The sequence below is a fragment of the Mustela putorius genome, unplaced genomic scaffold (assembly GCF_011764305.1).
Source record: "Mustela putorius furo isolate JIRA1106 unplaced genomic scaffold, ASM1176430v1.1 tig00003834_pilon_pilon_pilon, whole genome shotgun sequence".
NCBI lineage: Eukaryota > Metazoa > Chordata > Mammalia > Carnivora > Mustelidae > Mustela > Mustela putorius.
Genome location: NW_025421987.1, coordinates 131,413,803 through 131,428,982, shown reverse-complemented (window position 1 = coordinate 131,428,982; position 15,180 = coordinate 131,413,803). Strand labels below are relative to the sequence as shown.

General features: G+C 39.3%; 1 protein-coding gene across 6 annotated transcripts in view; it reads left to right on the top strand.

Annotated features, from left to right (window-relative positions):
- Positions 1-15,180, top strand: part of FBXL2 (F-box and leucine rich repeat protein 2) — a 148,426-nt gene that overhangs the window by 85,059 nt on the left and 48,187 nt on the right. For 4 of the 6 annotated variants that reach the window (XM_004774184.3, XM_013046668.2, XM_013046667.2 and 1 more), the window contains exons 4-5: positions 245-319; positions 6,348-6,442. In XM_004774184.3, the coding sequence (XP_004774241.1) occupies positions 245-319; positions 6,348-6,442 (170 nt within the window). The remainder of the gene's footprint in view (positions 1-244; positions 320-6,347; positions 6,443-15,180) is intronic. The other 2 variants (XM_013046666.2, XM_045089070.1) reach the window with 1 other exon arrangement.

The following is a 15,180-nucleotide window of genomic DNA, read 5'->3' as shown; positions in this document are numbered from 1 at the left end:
GCCAAAATCAAGAGTTGGATGCGTAACCAACTGAGCCACCCAGCTGTCCCAAGCAGTTAACTTTAAATGTCATCTTTTACATTTAATATAACATGGTGTTAACTTAATTCCATATTTGACTGTCCACTTAATGTATATCAGGAATAAAAGTTTGGAAATACAGAGGTTGAATCAGGACTTCCATTAACAGTCTCAGTGTATCTCTTTCACCTCCATCTCTCCTCCTCTGCCTCCCGCACCCTAGGCCTGGAACATCTTAGCCCTGGATGGAAGCAACTGGCAAAGAATAGACCTTTTTAACTTTCAAACAGATGTAGAGGTAAGTTAGCTTTCTTTTAGACAACAGACTTTTTAAAAAGATAAGTAAACTGATCACTTTTCCTGCCTTCTTCTTTTGCTGCATTTAGATTTAATTTTTAAAAATATTTTATTTATTTATTTGACACAGAGAGAAAGATCACAAGCAGGCAGAAAGGCAGGCAGAGAGAGAGGGGGAAGCAGGCTCCCCACTGAGCAGAGAGCCCGATGCGGGACTCTATCCCAGGACCCTGAGATCATGACCCGAGCCAAAGCAGAGGCTTAATCCACTGAGCCACCCCGGCACCCCTAGATTTAATATTAAGATATCAGAGTGTAGGAGAGAAGGAAAAAAATCTAGAAGGTATCTATGTACATAAAGACCAAAATTCTGCTTGTATTTTGCTTTGGCTCTGTATCAGTAACAAACTACTTTCCCTCCTTGTTATGTCTATAGCCTTGGTATTGCTGCTTAGCTTTTTAAAGCCCCGAACCTGCATTATTAACACCCAGTTCAGTGATTTAATCTTAGCAGACTCCTGACAAATATTTATTGATCTGAAAGATCTACTGAGAATTCTAATTCAGCATCAAGAATGGAGAAATGGCAGAAGAATGAGTCGAGGAGTGAAGATGGAGACCTGGGATATCACTGCAGCTCAGCCACTTAAGCCATATTCTCTCTCAGTTCTTCAGTTTTATTGTCTATAAAATAAAGAGGCAAAAAAATCCTCAAAGTGTTTATAATTCTAGGATTTTCATGTATTTACCTGGAAATACGTGAATATCCTCATGTAAGAGTGGTAAGCCTGACCAAATGAGAAAAGTTTATTTTAAAACAACTTTTAGATTAAATATCAACTTATAAGAAAAAGAAAGAGGAAAGTAATCTTCACTGCACACAATATTTAGCTAGACTGGGATGCTTGGGTGGCTCAGTCCATTAAGCCTCCTGCCTTTGGCTCAGGTCGTGATCCAGGATCCTGGGATCGAGACCCGCACCGGGCTCCCTGCTCTGCGGGAAGCCTGCTTCTCTCTCTGCCTCTGCCTGCCACTCTGCCTGCTTGTGCACTCTCTCTCTCTCTGACAAATAAATAAATTTTAAAAAAATAATAATTATCTAGACTACTGTATTAAGGGTGTGGAGATTCTGAAGTTTATCTGCCCAACGTTGGGAGAACCTTATTCATTTCTCGTTTAGCCAATTCAGTTGTAGTCATGGAGTTGTATTTTAATCCAGTTCCTCATATAGCATTTTCCTCAAGTGTTTCTACCAAAGTGTATGTTTTGTGTCTTTTTTTAATGGATAAGGAGATAATCATGCTTAACAGTGAGATGAGCCCAAACAATTTCCTCTGAGTTATTTAACCTCGTGTTACCTTAGAAGAACTAATGATCAGTTGTGGAGGCCCTTCCCCTCTTTCTCTAGGTTACCAGCTGGAGAGTGTCTGATCCCATATCAAACCAGTGGAGCAGAGCACCTGCAGCAAGTGGGGCCGAGCACAGGATTTCCCACTGTGGGTTTCCTCTCATGTTGTGTTTTGAATTGGGAAGGGTCAGGAACCTCAGGGCTTCACACCCAGCCTGAATACATAAGCGCTCAGTTGCTGTTTTGGACTGTGGCCCCTGGATTAGGAGTTCTTTAATGCTCTTTCCAGGCTTAATAGCAGTGATTCCACAGTGCCCCATCCAAACATGCTGACCTGTGATTCTTCTTCAAACTGATAATCTCTAGATCTTTGTTCATTGTGTTTACTTAGTGATGCTGAGAAGCACATTAAATTCCAAAAATTGTGGTCATTTCTGCTCACCAAAGGAAAGTCGTTGTTTTTTAAAATTCTTAAAAATTATTATTTTTGTGGCTCTTACTGTCCCCTCAGTTTTCTTTGATGATTTTCCCGAGCTATACAACTTTTTGAAAGGCATATTTAAAACTTTTAAATTAAGATTTTAAAAACTACTATTTCAAGTAAATAGCACTACCTTGTATATTATTTGATTTCAGAATTTTAGCTTACAGCCGATCATAGCTATATAAATACATTGTAGAAAGACTTAAGAGTACTTCCACTAAAGGAAAGACGAGTTTATGGGTAACCATTTATATAAAGAATTACATATAAAAACTTTTTGTTTAAAACTTTATTTATTTATTTGACAGAGAGAGTGAGGACAAGAGAGAGAAAGAGAACATGAGCAGGGTGAAGGGCAGAGGGAGAAGCAGACTCGGAGCCTGATGCAGGACTTGATGCCAGGACCCCAGCCAGTTTCATGAACTGAGCAGAAATCAGATGCTTAACCACCTGAGCCACCCAGGTGCCCCTACATGTGAAAACTTAAAATAGATAGCACCATATTAGTATTAGTCTAGCCTAATATTATTTAGCTCCTCTTTCGGGGCTAACAACTTGAATCCAGACTGGATTATGAATCAAGTGTTGGAGCCCCACTGTGTTCTTTAAATAGGACCCATTGGGGGCGCCTGGGTGGCTCAGTGGGTTAGGCCTCTGCCTTCGGCTCAGGTCATGATCCCAGGGGCCTGGAATCGAGTCCCATATGGGGCTCTCTGCTCAGCGGGGAGCCTGCTTCTCCTCATCTCTCTGTCTGTCTCTCTGCCTATTTGTGATCTCTCTCTCTGTCAAATAAATAAATAAAATCTTTAAACAGGACCCATTGGATACTCACCCCAGGAAGCATTCCATGGATAAACTGATCATCTAAAATTATTTCTTTGGGATGAAAATGATGATTTATGGGTATGTTAAGAGAAAGAGAATGTACCAAGGTTCAGGATTAATATACTAACTATTTACTATGTGCCTGGCACTATTTAAGTAGCTTACAAATATCCATTTAATTTTCTCAAAAACACCATATTGAAGAAACTGAGGCACAAAAAGCTTGAGTAACTTACCCAAGGTCATTCATCTAGTAAGAGGAAACAGTAGGGGGATTCCTGGGTGGTTCAGTCAGTTAGAAGGAAACAGTGGGTACCATGAACACAATGTGACTGTTGTGTTTCAGAGAGAAGGTAGAATAAAGCAGCCAGATGACAAGTGTACATTTTGCCTTTCCTTGAGCATCACTCTTTCCTGAATCAGTGTTGTTACCCTGATGTTTAGGCATTTTCCATGTCTTTAAAAGTTGGACATTTTTTGTCAGTGTCTTCATGGTTAATAAAGATTCCACCAAGCCAAAAATAAGAAATAACCAAGTAGCATGCTAATCTAAAAGTTATAACTCCTAAGGTCTCTCCATTTAGGCCTTATTTTTCTCGAAAGCTGTTCATTCCAAAATCTATCCTATCATACTATCATCATCATTCAACATACTATCTAAATGGATAATACACAGTCATTGACTTGAATTTTGCATTTGGAAACTCTGAGCTCATTTTTTCTTCATTGGAAACAGTACAGCAGAAAATTCTGAATGTAATTTTTTTTTAATCTGAGTACCAAAGCTTTTACTCCAAAGAAAGGAAGAATAGAAAGCTTATATAAATGTAACCAACTTGAAATGGAGAAAAATATGTTGTGTACCTCATCTGTAGATGTTGGTATGGAGGGGTTTTCACTGTTTTATTTTTTACTTAAATGTTTATCTTAGATTTCCAAATCATAAGCTTCCCTACCTCCAGTGACAGCCATTTATTAACTGAGGAAATACTCACGAAAGCATAAATCTGCTAACAATATCAGAGTGTAGATTTTCATCTGGAGATGTTAGCCAGGTAACAATATGTGTGAGCCTTGCTCCTGTGATCTTGTGGTTTGATGTGTCCTAATGAATGCTTAGTGCTTACAGTTCAGTGTCAAGATTGCCATGTTAGAAAGTGAGGATAAAAAAAAAAAAAGTGAGGATAATAGCTTTTTTTTTTTAAAGACCCAAATGGTCCTCTTTCAGTATTTCCTCCCTTGTGGAGGAGTAGTTGTGCAGCCTTTAGAATCAAGTAACTCTGTTAGAACTCTAACTCACTCACTAAAGGGTAACCTTGGCAATTTGACCATTTAATTTCTTTATTTGCTAAATGAAGCTTTGAATCCAGTCTGTTAATTGTCAGGATTCTCCAGAGAAAAAATTAATAGGGTCTGTATGTATACAAACACAGAAATTTATATTGAGGAATTGGATCATGTGATTATGGAGGCTGAGAAGTACTAAGATCTGCAGTCAGGAAGCTGGAGACTCAAGAGAGCTGAAACGGAGCTCCAGTCTGACCTGTGCACCAGCAGAGTCCATGGGGTAGATTCCAGTCTGAAAGCTGACAGGTTCCAGACTTAAGAAGAACTGATGTTTTTCTGTCCCAGTCCAAAGGCCATGAAGGACCACTGTCTTAGCTCAATCAGTCATGCATGGCGAGTTCCCACTTACTCAGCCTTTTTTATTCTATTCGGGTCTTCACTTGATTGGATGAGGCTCACCCACTGCAACTTTTCTTTCTCTATTGATTCAAGTGGTAACCTTATCCAGAAATACCTTCACAGACTCATACAGAATACTGTTGGGCCAAATGTTTGCATATCCTGTGGTCCAGTCAAGTTGATGCATCAGATTAATTATCAAATGTTCACCCCTTGTCAACTTGGCACCCATATGTATCACCTTAAGCCATACTTAATCTCCAAATAAAGAAAATAACAAGGTCCAAATTCAACCTAATGTGGTACAAGTATCCAGTGTACAACCAGAAACACACTAACTCCTTCCTCAGAAGAAGAGAGAATGTCCTTGAGTGTTCACTCTTCTTCATATCCTGTATCTTAAATAGTATGATATAGAATTAATGATACTTAGGGACGCCTGGGTGGCTCAGTTGGTTAAGCAGCTGCCTTCGGCTCAGGTCATGATCCCAGCGTCCTGGGATCAAGTCCCACATCGGGCTCCTTGCTCCGCAGGGAGCCTGCTTCTCCCTCTGCCTCTGCCTTCCACTCTGTCTGCCTGTGCTCGCTCTCACTCTCTCTTACAAATAAATAAATAAAATCTTTAAAAAAAAAAAGAATTAATGATACTTAAATACTTGATATGGTGTCAATACATCTTATTTTACATAAGGGAACAGAAGAGGAAAGAAAACAAATATATTGGCTTTACATACACACATACTCATAACAAAATAAGGAGAAGCATTCATGACAGAGTTTTCATTTCTCTAATTGGTTGCATGATGGTAGTTGATATTTTCAACTGTCTTCTTCTACTCCCCATTCTGTGCTCCCTTCGCAGCAAGCACCTCAGCTGGTCATGGTTCTCTACCTGGTATAATAACCCAAACCATCAATCCTGAAGTGTATGGACCATTGGTAGTCCTGCCTGGATTGATTTGTAGTTTTCCATTGACTTGAATCACAGTGCATGGTAATGTAACAAGAGATGACCTGAAAGATTTGTATTCTAGACATACTCTTCATTATCTCCATTGTGGAGTAGTAGACCATGAAGTTGTTGGGAATAGTAACTGAGCCATAATAAGTACAAGAAAGTGTTAAAATAGTGCCTGAAAAAAATCAAAGTGCTTTATCAGTGTTCATTTTTTTTCTTTTAATGTATCTGCCAATATCCAGCCAAGTTTTCTATTTCAAAGCAAATATGTTTATAGGTGATTACTAAGGAGCATGAGGGGGAACTTTTATAATACATTTTCAAACTTTTAGAGTGGTAATGTGTAGCTAAAATAGAATTTGGTTTTTTGAGCAATGTTGTTTTAGATTGCTGCTTAGCAGCCAGTGTTCCCACAGCTGACCTCAAAAAACCTTGCAACTGGTGCAGTAGCTCCGAGCCCTGAGTAGGGGAGGCCTAGCTCCAGGGTTAAAGCTGTCAAAATAAAGTGCACTAAGGTTTGGTGGGTTTTTTTGAATACTTAATGCTTTAATTGAAAACATTTTTCAATGCTTGCAGCTCCTTTAGGAAGAGTGGAGTGTTGGAGGAATGCTCCAAAATGGCTTCATTACACCTGGAAAAAATATATTCCATTTCTAAATTTCAGGTTATCATGTGTTAGATAAGCAGCATGAAAAATGATATTTTTTTCTGACTTTTTTTGATTCCAGGGTCGAGTGGTGGAAAATATCTCCAAGCGATGTGGTGGATTCCTGAGGAAGCTCAGCTTGCGAGGCTGCATTGGTGTTGGGGATTCCTCCCTGAAGTAAGTTGAATCCACAGTGACTCATTCTATCATGGCAGCTTGTAGCTACCTTGTTGTCAGCAAAACTATTATGTGCTCTTCTTCTGGTAAATTCTTTCTATGATAATTTGCATAGAGAACTAGAAGAACCATGACTTGGGAGTCAGCAGGCCTGGGTCAGGAATATGACTCTAGGACAAATTATTTCCCCTCTCCGAGTGTCCACTCTCTTCTACAAAGTGAAGGCGCCTGTAGGTGCTGCATGAGAGTGCCATGGGTATCACGTAAAGCAACGTATATAGAGTACCTGATGTGTAATAACATAATAGCTGACTCCGCTGTGCCTTTCTTCATTTGCTAATCTTCTAGTTTCATTCTCACAAGGGTGACTGTGTTTTTATATATTATACTACTGAAAATAATCCTTCCAAAAACTCCTTTAGCACACCTGGAATTTTGCTCCTTGTGATAGGATGTAATTATCCAATTGTATCCTATCCAAACAAATGGTTGCCCACCTCTTCCTGGATAGCCATTAGTTATTGGAACTATTATCAATCCACTGTTAAGGACATGTGCTTTTCTGGAGACAAGACATAATTAAAACCTTTATGTTTGGGGGGATGGAGGGAGCAAGATGGCAAAGAAGTAGAAGACCTAAATTACATCAGGTCCCAGGAATTCAGCTAGATAGTTATCAAACCATTCTGAACACCTACAAACTCAATAGGAGATTGAAGAGAAGAAGAGCAGCAATTCTATGAACAGAAAAGCGACCACTTTACAGAAGGTAGGACGTGCGGAGAGGTCAGTCTAAGGTGTTATACAAGAAGATAGACTGCGAGGGGCGGGGGGACTGGCTCTTGGGGAATGAGAGAGCAGCAGAGCAGAAAATCAGAACTTTTAGAAGTCTGCTCTATGCAGGGTTGTCACCCCAGTAGCTAGGTGGGGGGTGGAGTCCTCACTGAGACAGTGTGGTCTCAGGTCCCTTGGAGTCACAGAAAGACTGGGGGTTCCTGAGCATGGGAGAGCTCCCAGGTATCAGAGCAGAGAAGCTGGCTGCAGAGATGGAGCCAGGGAGAGGGCTCTCAGCTCAGGGTTGCATAAACCATGATCCACTTCACAGTTGAGCCACTACTCTTCAAGCAGGGACCCCACAAGCAGCAGATCCAGGGAGACTCACCTTCCCCTGGGAGGAACAGCACGAGAGTGCACTGCGGGAATCTGCTGGGTTTGGAGACTCCAAACGAGGCCTTGTGCCAGAGATAGAAATGCTTGGTTATAGGCCAGGTGAGTACATAGTGCGGCCAGAGACCAGGGAGACAGAAGTGATTGACTGCTTTTCTCTGAGGGCACACTGAGGAGTGAGGCCCTGAGCTCTCGGCTCCACTGGGTCAGAGACTGGGAGGCCGCCATCTTCATTCTTGTCCTCCAAAGCTATATGGAAAGCATTTAGGGAACCAAACGTAAACTGAGAGCACACCCAAGGAGATTGCATAGCCTGGCCCCTGGCAAAGGCTGTACAGTTCCACCTCAGGCAAAGACATTTGAGAATCACTGTAAAAGGCCCTTCCCAAAGAAGATCAGCAAGAACATCTGGCCAAGGCTAAGTTTACTGATAAATGAGAATTGCAAAACTCCAGCACTAGGTGAATACAGCACATAGAATTCATGGCTTTTTCCCCATGATTCTCTAGTCTTTCAAAGTTAATTTTAAAATTTTTCTTTATTTTTTCTTTTTCTATTTTTTAAAATTTTTCTTCTTTTCTCTTTTAACCAATATTTTATTAATTCCTCTTTAAAACCCTTTTTTAATTTTCATTTTACAGTCATATTCTATCCCTTCATTGTGTTTAACCTTATTTCTTTTTATATATACATTTTTCTTTCTTTAAATTTGTGGTATACAGTTTCAAATAATAGACCAAAATATACTCTAAATCTAGTGAATGACTTGGTTCTAGTCTCCTGCCTGATCACATTCTCTTTTTTTTCTAAATTTTTTTTCAATGAACTTGATTGCTTTTTTGAAATCTTTAATTTTTACCTTTACAAATCATATTCCATCCCTTCATTGTATTTACCCTTATTTTTGTATATATGTTTTTCTTTAACATTTTGAGAGGCAGTTTCTTCTAACAGACCAAAATACACACTAAATCTAGGGTGTGACTCTGTTCTGTTCACAAGCCTGATCATTTGTTTTCCTTTCTTTTATCCTGAGTTTTGGGTCTCTTCTGATTTCTTTGGTTTATATTTTTCTGAGGTGGTTGTTACCCTATTAGCATTTTTTTCTCACTCTTCTATTATTCTCTGGACGAAATGACAAAACAGAAAAACTCACCTCAAAAAAAGGAAAGGAAATACCAACTGCCAGGGACCTAATCAATATAGACATTAGTTAGATGTTGGAACTAGAGTTCAGTATGATGATTTTAAAGATCATATCTGGACTTGAAAAAGCGATAGAAGATACTAGAAAATCCCTTTCTGGAGAAATGAACTAAAATCTAACCAAGTTAAAATCAGGCTATTAATGAGGTGCAAAAAAAATGGAGGCTCTAACAGCTGGGATAAATGATACAGAAAAAGAATTAGTGATATAGAAGACCAAATGATGGAGAATAAAGAAGCCAAGAAAAAGAGAAATAATTACTGGATCACAAGCAGAGAATTTGAGAGATAAGTGATACCATAAGATTAAACAATATTAGGATAATTAGGATCCCAGAAGAAGAAAGAGAGAGGGGCAGAAGGTGTATCAGAGAAAATTATATTGGAGAACATCCATAATATGGGGAAAGGAACAGTTATCAAAATCCAGGAGGCACAGAGAAGCCACCTCAAAATCAATAAAAATAAGTCAACAGCCCATCATCTAATACTGAAACTTACAAGCCTCAGAGACAGAAAATTCTGAAAGCAGCTCTAGATAAGAAGTTTGTAACCTACAGTGGAGACATATTAGATTGGCAGCAAATCTAACCACAGACACCTGGTAGGCCAGAAAGGACTGACATGATATATTCAGGACACTAAATGAGAAAAATATGCAGCCAAGAATACTATATTCAGCTAGACTGTCATTGAAAATAGAAGGAGAGATAAAAAGCTTCCAGGACAAACAAAAACTAAAAGAATTTGTAAACACCAAACCAGCCCTACCGGAAATATTGAAAGGGGACATCTAAGCAAAGAGAAAGCCTGAAAATAACATAGACCAGAAAGGAACAGAGACAATATACAATAACAGTCATCTTATAGGCAATGCAAAGGCACTAAATTCATATCTTTCAGTAGTTATCCTGAATGTAAATAGGATAAATGCCCCCAATCAAAAGACACAGGGTATCAGAATGGATTAAAAAAAAAAAAAACCCATCGGGGCACCTGGGTGGCTCAGTGGGTTAAGCTGCTGCCTTTGGCTCAGGTCATGATCTCAGGATCCTGGGTCGAGTCCCACATTGGACTCCCTGCTCAGCAGGGAGTCTGCTTACCCCTCTCCCTCTGCTGCTCCTCCCACTTGTGCTCTCTCTCCTCTCACTCTCTGTCAAATAAATAAAATTCTTTTAAAAAAATGAATATGCTGTTTATAAGAAACTCATTTTAGACTCAGAGACACCTCTAGAATTAAAGTGAGGGGGTGGAAAACAATTTACCATGCTAAAGGACATCAAAAGAAAGCTGGGGTGGCAATCCTTATATCAAACAAATTAGGTTTTAAACCAAAGACTATAATAAGAAATGAGGAAGGACACTATATCATACTTAAAGAGTCTGTCCAGTAAGATCTAACAATTTTAAATATCTATGCCACTAACATGGGAGCAGCCAATTGTGTAAGACAATTAATGACAAAATCAAAGAAACACAATGACAGTAATACAACCCCCTCAATGAAATGGGCAGGTCATTTAAGCAAAAGATCAACAAGGAAATAAAGGCTTTAAATGACACAGTGGACTAGATGGGCATCACAGATATATTTAGAACATTCCATCAAAGCAACAGAATACACATTCTTCTCTAGTGTGCAAATGACATTCTCCAGAGTAGATCACATTCTGGGTCACAAATCAGGTCTCACCCAGAACCAATACATTTGGAACATTCCCTGCATATTTTCAGACCATAATGCTTTGAAACTAGAATTCAGTCACAAGAGAAAAGTTGAAAAGAATGCAAATACATGGAAGCTAAAGAGCATCCTATAAAAGAATGAATGGGTCAACTAGAAAATGAATGAAGAATTTTTTGAAAGTTCATGGAAAACAAATGAAAATGAAAACACAACTCAAAAATTCTTGGGACACAGTGAAGGCAGCCATGAGAAGAAAGTATATAGTGATACAAGCCTTTCTCAAGAAACAAGAAAGAGGGTATTCAGGCAGTTGGGAGAGAATAAATGAAACAAGGGATCAGGAGGGAGACAAACCATAAAAGACTCTTAGTCTCACAAAACAAACTGAGGCTTGCTAGTGGGTAGGGGAGTAGGGATATGGTGGCTGGGTTATGGACATTGGGGAGGGCATAGGCCATGGTGAGTGCTTTGAAATGTGTAAGCTTGATGATTCACAGACCTGTAGCCCTGGGGCAAATAACACAGTATATGTTAATTTAAAAAAAGAAAAGAAAGAAAGAAACAAGAAAGGGCTTAAATACAAAACCTAACTCTACACCTAAAGAAATTGGAGAAAGAACAGCATACAAATCTGAAACCCAGCAGGAGAAGAGAAATAATACAAATTAGAGCAGAAATCAATGAAATAGGAACCAAAAGAACAGTAGAAAGATCAGCAAAATTGGAGCTTGTTCTTTGAAAGAATTAATGAGATTGATAAACCCCTAGCCAGACTTATTAAAAAGAAAAGAGAAAGGACCCAAATTAATGAAATCATGAATGAAAGAGGAGAGATCACAACCAACACCAAAGAAATACAAACAGCTGTAAGAACATATTATGAGCAACTATACACCAGCAAATTGGACAATCTGGAAAAAATTGAGGCATTTATAGAGACATACAAACTGCCAAAACTGAACCAGGAAGAAATAGAAAACCTGGACAGACCCATAACCAGTAAAGAGATTGAAGCAGTCATCAAAAATCCCCCCCCCCAAAAAAAAGAGCCGAGGGCCAGACAGCTTCCCAGGGGAATTCTACCAAACATCAAAGAAGAATTAGTACTTATTCTCCTGAAACTGTTGTAAAAAAATCAGAAATGGAAGGAAAACTTCCAAATTCATTTCATGAGGCCAGCATTACCTTGATCCCCAAATCAGACAAAGACCACATCAAAAAGGAGAATTACATACCAATATCCCTGATGGACACAGATGCAAAAATGCTCACCAAACTACTAGCTAAGGGACCCAACTGTATATTAGATTATTCACCACGACCAAGTAGGATTCATTCCAGGGCTTCAAGTTTGGTTCAACATCGGCAAATCAGTCCATGTGAGAAAATACGTTAATAAAGGATATGATACTCTCAATAAATGCTGAAAAAGCATTTGACAAAGGACAGCATCCTTTCTTGATCAAAACTCTTCAAAATGTAAGGTTAGAGGGTATACATATCACTCAATATCATAAAAGCCATCTATTAAAAACCCACAGTGAATATAATTCTCAATTCCCCTAAGGTCAGGAACATGGCAGGGCTATCCACTATCACCACTACTATGCAACGTAGTACTAGAAGTCCTAGCCTCTGCAGTCAGACAACAAGAAGAAACTAAATGCATCCAAGTTAACAGAGAAGTCAAACTCTCACTCTTTGCAGACGATATGATACTTTATGTGGAAAACCCAAAAGACTCCACTCCAAATCTGCTAGAACTTGTACAAGAATTCAGTAAACCATCAGGATATAAAATCAATGCACAGAAAACAGTTGCATTTCTATACACCAACAACAAGACAGTAGAAAGAAATTAAGGAATCAATCCCATTTACATTTGCACCCCAAACCATAAGATACCTCAGAATAAACCTAACCAAAGAGGCAAGGAATCTGGTCTCAGAAAACTATAAAGTACTCATGAAAGAAATTGAGGAAGGGGGAGAGTCAAGATGGCGGAGAAGTAGCAGACTGAGATAACATCAGGTGGCAGGAGTTCAGCTAGATAGTTATCAAACCATTCTGAACATCTACAAACCCAACAGGAGATCAAAGAGAAGGAGAGCAGCAATTCTAGAAACAGAAAATTGACCACTTTCTGAAAGGTAGGATGTGCAGAGAAGTGAATCCAAAGTGACAGGAAGATAGAACGTGGTGGGGAGGGGCCAGCTCTAGCAACCAGTGGAGCAACAGAGCACAAAATTTGAACTTTTAAAAGTCTGCTCCACTGAGGGACATTGCTCCAGCGGCTAAGCAGGGGTCCCTTCACAGGGAGACTGTGGTCTCAGATCCTGCGGGGTCACAGAAGGATCGGGATGTCTGAGTGTAGCAGATCTCTCAAGTTTCAGAGCGGGGAAGCTGACTACAGAGATAGAGCCGAGGATTGAGCTGTCAGCTCGGGGTTACCTTAAACTGATCCACAGCACATTCGCCCCTCTTTGAGCAGGGACCCCGCAAGTGGCAGATCCAGGGAGACCCACCTTCCTTTGCCAGAAGAGCAGAGCGGCAGGATCTGCTGGGTTTGGAGACTCCAAACGGGGCTGTGTGCCAGAGACAGAAATGTTCAGTCACAGGCCTGGTGAGCTCAGAGCGCAGCCGGAAACCAGGGAGATGGAGTGATTGAGCGCTTTCTCTGAGGGCGCACTGAGGAGTGGGGCCCGACCTCTTGGTTCCTCTGGGCTGAAGATTGGGAGGCCGCCATTTTCATTCCAGTCCTCCAGAACTCTACAGAAAGCATTCAGGGAACAAAAACTCCCAAGAGTGAAACTGAGCAGATTACCTAGCCAAGACCCTGGCAAGTGTGGTGCAATTCCGCTTCAGGCAAAGACATTTGAGAATCACTGTAACAGGCCCTTCCCCCTAGAAGATCAGCAAGAAATCCTGCCAAGACCAAGCTCACTGACCAAGGAGAACAACAGAATCCCAAGGAAGGGAAAGCAAAGCATGGATTCATGGCTTTCTCCCCATGATTCTTTAGCCTTGCAAAATTAATTAAATTTTTAATTTTTTTTCTTATTTTAATTTTTTAAACTTATCCTCTTTCAACGTTTTTAAACTAGTTTATCTTAACAATACCTTTCTTAAAAAAGACTCTTTTAAAATCCTCATTATTAGAGTCATTTTATTCCTTTATTGTATCTAACTTTAAATTTTGTATACATATAGGATTTTTTCTTCTAAAAAATTTTGGGATATAATGTCTTCTAATAGATCAAAATATACCCTCAATCTAGCACAGGGCTTTGTTCTAGTCTCCAGCCTGAGCAAATTCTCTCCACTTTCTTTTTCTTTTTCCAACCAATTTATCAATTCCTTTTTTAGAATTTTTTAAAATTTTCATCTTTACAGTCTTATTCCATTCCTTCATCATGTTTACCCTTCTTTTTGTATATATGTTTTTCTTTCTTTAAATTTTTGGAAGGTAGTGTCTTCTAAGAGACCAAAATTACACCCAAAATCTAGTGGGTGGCTATGTTTTTTCATCAGTCTAACATATATATATATATATATATTTTTTTTTTCTTTTTACCATGTCCGCCCCACCCCTGATTTGGGGTCTCTTCTGATTTGCTTAGGGTACATTTTTCTGGGGTCTTTGCCACTCTTTTAGTATTTTATTCTTTCATTCATATATTCTTATCTGGATAAAATGACAAGGTGGAAAAACTCACCACAATAAAAGAACAAGAGGCAGTACTGAAGGCTAGGGACCTAATCAATGCAGACATTGGTAATATGTCAGATCTAGAGTTCAAAATGACAATTCTCAAGGTGCCAACTCGGTTCCAAAAAGGCATGGAAGATATTAGAGAAACCCTGTCTGGAGAAATAAAAGAACTAAAGTCTACCAAGCTGAAATTTTAAAAAGCTATTAATGAGGTGCAACAAAAAATGGAGGCTCTAACTGGTGGGATAAATGAGGCAGAAGAGAGAATTAGTGATATAGAAGACCAAATGATTGAGAATAAAGAAGCTGAGCAAAAGAGAGACAACTACTGGACTATGAAGGGAGAATTCAAGAAATAAGTGATACCATAAGACAAAAAAATTAGAATAATTGGGATCCCAGAAGAAGAAGAAGAAGTGGGGGGCAGAAGGTATATTGGATCAAATTATTGTAGAGAATTTCCCTAATATGGCAAAGGGAACAAACATCAAAATCCAGGAGGCACAGAGATCCCCCTCAAAATTAATAAAAATAGGTCCACACTCCACATCTAATAGTGAAACTTACCAGCTTAGTGACAAAGAGAAAATCCTGAAAACAGCCCAGGACAAGAAGTCTAACATACAATGGTAAAAATATTAGATTGGCAGCAGACTTATCCACAGAGACCTGGCAGACCAGAAAGAACTGGCATGATATATTCAGAGCACTAAACAAGAAAAACATGCAGCCAAGAATACTATATCCAGCTAGGCTATCATTGAAAATAGGGAAGATAAAAAGCCTCCAGGACAAACAAAACCAAAAAAGAATTTGTAAACACCAAACCAGCCCTAAGGGAAATACTAAAAGGGGTCCTCTAAGCAAAGAGAGAGCCTTAAAGTTGTAGACCAGAAAGGAACAGACAATGTACAGTAACAACCACCATACAGGCAATACAGTGGCACTAAATTCATATCGTTCAGT